This window comes from Leptodactylus fuscus, chromosome 5 (assembly GCF_031893055.1).
Source record: "Leptodactylus fuscus isolate aLepFus1 chromosome 5, aLepFus1.hap2, whole genome shotgun sequence".
Lineage (NCBI taxonomy): Eukaryota > Metazoa > Chordata > Amphibia > Anura > Leptodactylidae > Leptodactylus > Leptodactylus fuscus.
The window spans coordinates 92,416,729-92,422,728 of NC_134269.1; the positions used below are offsets into that span (position 1 = coordinate 92,416,729).

Sequence of the window (6,000 nt, forward strand, 5' to 3'; positions counted from 1 at the left end):
TCTGAGTCAAATGCAACCCCAGGACAACAGGTGTGCTGCCTAAGATTTATGCTAAGATCACATACTGAGATGGAGATGTGAGGTCTACATAAATGTCATGTGATATTGTCAAGGGTTGTACAAGGTTTATTCTTTGGCAAGCAGTCACCTAATACCAGCTGATGGATGTTAGTGACTTTCTTTCTTTCATTTACCCATGGAAAGAAAAATGTTCTGCTACTCTGTAGAAGCTGTCATCATGTAAGGCAATTTCACATTAGCCTGGACTCATATCGAGTAGCGAACTTGCCGGTTGCTAACCTGCTGTGATGTATGGTAGCAGCATAATGGATGAGTTCTCCAAATCTCTTCCATATAATGCAGAAAAAACTCCACAAAGCAAAGTGACATGCTCTGTGGGTTTTCATCCAGCAACATGTCAATTTTTGCTGCAGATGTCATCAGTGGCTTTCAATGTTTGCAATGTGATTCTGGGCGACTATTGCTGCAACGGCATTCAGAAACACATGCTGCTAAATTTTCCTGAAGAATATTAAGGAGTGTGTCCACTGTGTGTGATTCCAGCCTTAGTGCAGGATTGTCTCACAATTCTTACCTTGTATCTAAAATCTCTAGTTTTTTTAAATTTTGTGTGTGGTCCACAAATATAAGTATTGCTGAGCTTACTAATTGCCATGGGCTTATTAAACCATGTTAACCATCTCTTCATATTCCATTATCCTGAGCAATTGCAGCAGTCTGAGAGGTTTTATCCCTTCTAAATTAATATGTATCTGTCTTGCAGGTGGAAGTATGGGTACATTCCTCTTCCTGTATGTTGCTGTGTCTCTTCTGAAGACAACGTTCAGCTGCCCTGAGGCATGCTCTTGTGTGGACAAATACAATCAACAGTTTGCCGACTGCACTTACAAGAAGCTACAAAAGGTTCCAACTGGTTTTCCTTCTAATGTCACCACCCTTAGTCTTTCAGCCAACAAAATCAGCACTCTAAAGAAGTCCAACTTTGTTGGGGTGCCACAGGTAACATCACTGTGGTTAGCCCATAATGATATTAGTTCAGTAGAAAAGGGTACTCTGGCAACTTTGGTTCATCTTAAAAACCTGGATATTAGTCATAACCAACTAGTAGAATTCCCATGGGAAGACCTGGCTAGCCTCCCTGCCCTCCAACTGCTAAAAATGAACAACAACCGCATGGTCAACCTACCTGTGGATGCCTTTGACAATTTAAAAGATCTTAGGTCTCTCCGAATAAATAATAATCAATTTACTGTAATTCGGGAAGGAACCTTCAAGCCTCTTGTGTCTCTTCTACACATTCAGATCTACAATAACCCCTTCCATTGCACTTGCTCACTCATGTGGCTGAAAAAATGGATTGAAGAAGCTCAAATCACTGTAGCAGAGAAGGATTTAATTGTATGTAGTGCCCCTGAAGATCTCCAAGGGAAGACATTTACTAAAATTCCAGATTTGCCATGTGGGGTTCCTACTGTGCAGCTAAGCTACCACCCTAATCTTGATAGCACTGAGCTATATGATGGATTTACTCTTACTTTACACTGTTTGGTGGGTGGTAGTCCCAAACCAACAATCCAGTGGAAAGTTCACAATTCAACCCAAGAGACTGAGATTAAACTGCCCGGTGATGTGGCCAAAGCAGAGTTATCTGGAAATTTTCTGGTTTATCAAAATGGAACAATGGTCATTCCCCACCTCAGCAAAAAGTTGCAAGGAACATATACTTGTATAGCCACAAATGAGATGGGCAGTAGCCAGAGCTCAGTCAATGTCTCTGTGGCAGGAAGTCAAAAATATCCCACAAAGGCTGAAGATCCAGTAGCAGGAAAGACACCTTCAGATCCTAAAAAAACTGCAGATAAGGAATTGGGAAACAGTGTTCTAAAAGAAGATAAAATAGATGACAAATTGAAATCCATTGGTCCAACCGATTCTACTGCTAGTACTCAAAATAACAAGATTAATGCCATAGAAAATTCTGTCTCAAATGAGAAGAAATGTGGGCCTAGTGTAGGAGGTCTGCATGTCTCCAACCATGCGTTCAATGAAAGTAGCAACTTGAAACCTCACGTGTTTGATCTGGGAGTAATAGCTTTGGATGTATCAGAGAAAGAGGCAAAGGTACAAATAACTCCATACAATACACATTCTGGCAAACAGAACCTAAAGATGCTATACCTCTGCCAGGAAAGTCCTAAAGGTTTTTCTTTGGTCCAGTGGTCAGAAATCGAGGATCGAGTGAACTCCTACTGGTTTCAAGGACTAACACCCGGCACCAACTATTCTGTATGCCTAACATACAAAGGGGAAGACTGTCAAGTGCAGGTGGTTTTTACCACAAAGAAAGAAGTTCCCTCTTTGATCATTATCATTGTGGTGAGCATTTTCCTTCTTGGTTTGGCTACCATACCATTGGTGGGAGCCACTTGCTGTCATCTACTTTCTAAATATCATGGGAAAAATTATAAATTAATCATGAAGACCCACAAACAAGATCCAATGGAGAAGCACATGGCTGCTGATTTTGACCCAAGATCATCTTATGTGGAATCTGAAAAGAATTTTGATCCCAGTGAAGCTGGAGGAGAAGAACCAGAAGCAGAAGCAGAGGTAGAATCAGTAACTACAGAAGAAGAGGTTAAGAAGGGGGTTCAAGAAAGTGCATTAGATGAAACTCTTCCCAGCTCTCAATCCAAAACCAACCAGGAAGATTTTGAGGTGGGATCTGAGTACAGTGATAAGCTTCCTTTGGGAGCTGAGGCTGTGACCATCTCTGAAGAAATTAATGGTAACTACAAGGAACCTGCCCGCTGATATGTCATGAGCAATCAAGATATTACCTACATTCAATCCCTTTGATTTACCTACAAATGTGTTCAAGAGTGAGACCTTCTTTAATTTACTAACTCATCCATATTCCTGGGAAATCCCTGCAAAAATGAAATCGGTACAATTCGCTGAGTCTCAAGAAATGTGCTCCTTATCAAGAATCCACAGGTGAAAGGAGGAATGTAAAGCAAACATACAACTTAAGAGGTGCCATGGCTAAACTTCTAACCACAATGAGCGTGTTCTCATCACTGTTAGCAAATCAATATTATTCACCAGTCCAAAGCCTCAAGACAAAGAATCAGCAGTAAACAGCTCCGCTGACGGTTTCATGACACTGCACATTTGTATGCATGCCTTGTGTGTCGCATATGTGTGTGCATCAAAGTGTTTATCTAGCAATGTATGTTAATATGCCACATAATGTGTACCTTAGGTTAGTCTATAAAAAAGTGTGTAGAAGTTTTGCAAACAGGTGAGTGCACAGTGCGTATATATTTATAGCTAAATGTATATAAGAGTGTTCCTGCTTAGAGCACTTATGACATAGCAAAACATGCTGATGCATATACCGTATACACATGCCTAGCATTCTAATTATTTGCAATTTACCTTACGATTCCAAACATTTGCCATACACACACTTATTATTGGAATATTATGGGCTACTAAGGGTTGCATATTCGACTGATCAAAAAGAAAACTTTTGGAGTCCACTGGGAAACCAAGATGACGAAACAATGACTTTTAACATGATGGGCCTATAATTCTACTAGAGCATACAGATGTTTTCCATCACACCACAGCTACCCAGTCAGATGCATATTATACACCAGAACTCTATATCTCTTCTGTAATACATGATCAGATGCTTCTCCATCACCGCTTAAAACGGAAAATCAGATCGATGTGAATCCCAAGGAGATCTAATTACACTGGAGGATTATGGGGAAAACCAAGTAATAAGGGTGCACCTGCTCTACGTCTTCTGTGAGCTACAATACTGTACACAACCTTCTAAGTGTGTCTCCGGGGACTACATCACTGTCCCTCTGTACTGAGCCAAAAAGACACTCAGTTAACCTCTAACTGCCCTGAAGAGATGACAGCACAACATTTCTATAAAGCAGATTCCTAGTTATCTAGAATCAGAGGTATAAAGGTGCAATTTCAGGGTCTTCATCTTCTAATGTCATGAAAACGAAATCTGGATTCAGCTTTGGACATAACCTTCTGTCTACTATGGACATTTAGGTTTTCTTTTACTTCTTTTGGTTACAAGTATGCAGCAATTGCTATAATGCTGTATACTTATTACGGGGTAGTAATAGGTTACAAGTATTAACCACAAGTTTTTCTTATTATATAGTGTTTTATGCCTTTTCTAACCCTAAATTGTTATTCCATTTTCTATTGTTTTCTGGTATACAGTTACATTCCTATAAAGTGCTGTTATCCCCTGGTGAGTTTAGCTCAGTCTAGTTTTACAACTGATCAACAGGGTGGAAAAATAGTTTTAATATGAATTATGACGTACTTTTCAGTTATTAATATTAAGCCCATGAGTGTATATTCCTATTTTGAACCATGCAAACTTTGATTTCGCTAGGTTGCTAATAACTGGCACCTAAAATGTAAACTTGTTGCTGCAGGTATGTACTATATTTACAGTATAACAACGTATACCTACATTCTGTAAAGGCTTATACTGCACATATTCATGCACTTATTTGTAACTTTCTCAGTGCCTGAACCCTATTCATTGTTAAAGACGTGCAAGATTTTTACCTTTGTATTAACCTGTTTTGTTGTAGTTTGATACTTTGGATATTTTTGATGTTTTTATTTGTTTTTATAGTAGTGACTTCTTACTAGGGGAATAATATAAATGTTATATGGGACAGTTTTTAAAACCATGGTGCTCAGTATACTAACTTCTGGAAGAAGAGTTTCTCAGAGGGTCATTTACAAATATAAAGAGCATTGCAACGCCTAGAAAACATGCAACTCATTGGTTTGTGATATAAAGCACAGATTTTATCTACTTAAATAGAATTTTCTATTAGGGCAATACTGATAACTAACATTTGCTCAAGAGGGTAACCAGTTGTGTAGATCATAGAGGGCTTAATAGTATATATAACAATTCTTACACTTCTGTAGAATGGGGCCGGACATTTCAAATATAACACTTGTACTAGTTTTACCCGCAGAACTTAGAAGTGATAGTATCTGGACATTAGAATCACATGAGGGTCTGGGGACCACACAATCGGAGAATCTTATTACAAACTGATGAAAAGGTAAAATAAAGAAGATGTCAATATGGTAGGAACCCAAAGGTCTTGTTTAGGAGGTTCTGGAGAGGCAGGGACACAAGTGCTGGGTGCCACATGGACTACAAGGCCACTCTGCCATAGCCACGGTATTTAGAGACAAGGCTAGAGAACTCAATCGAATCTTCTGCTCAACTGCACTTGAATATCCAAATAGGTTTCAGTTTTTATTCCAAAAATGAGTCACCCAATCTGTTTGGATAATAAGTATAACTGCTCGGCTTTATCTTTAGACTAGATTTGAAAAAACTCCCTTTCTGTTCTGAGATGTATGAAGAAGACCAACAGATTTATATAACCCTTGGTTCCTTAATCCCTTGTGTAGATTTTTCAAATTAAACCATTCATCTTGCTCATATTAAATGTAGAGTTAACTTATTTTTCAGCTCCAATGAAAGCAAATTGGCTTGACTTGGGTTCAGGAAAAGAAGCGCCTCTTAGTATAGGCCATGCATGACTAATGATAAATCTGGTACTTATAATAGATAAAAGATCCTTCAATTAACCATGAAATGTCCAAAGTCATACCAGACTGTACTATGATGTGCCATCTTTAGTTCAGCTGACATTTAAGAAATCTCAATAAATTATTCATTTCTAGAAAGTGCTCAGACTGGAAGTGCAGTATGGTGGTATACATCCACTTATCAGCTATAGGCACAAATGCACAGCACACACATAAAGCACCATCTCAAAAGAAACACTATTTCTGTCTTACAATATATCATTAGATTCCTTTTACTAGTGACCCTACTTATGATTATTAAAATAAGCACAAGTGAATCTACTACCCCTACAGTACAGACATGGCTGA

The 6,000-nt window shown here is 38.7% G+C and overlaps 1 protein-coding gene across 1 annotated transcript in view; it reads left to right on the forward strand.

The window, feature by feature from the left end:
• The window catches only part of ISLR2 (immunoglobulin superfamily containing leucine rich repeat 2), a 28,184-nt gene extending 23,978 nt beyond the window's left edge, over positions 1-4,206 (forward strand). Inside the window, exon 2 of the mRNA XM_075273636.1 lies at positions 785-4,206. Coding sequence (XP_075129737.1) covers positions 793-2,835 — 2,043 coding nt within the window. The 5' untranslated portion in view covers positions 785-792 and the 3' untranslated portion in view covers positions 2,836-4,206. The remainder of the gene's footprint in view (positions 1-784) is intronic.
• Positions 4,207-6,000: the final 1,794 nt, after the last annotated feature.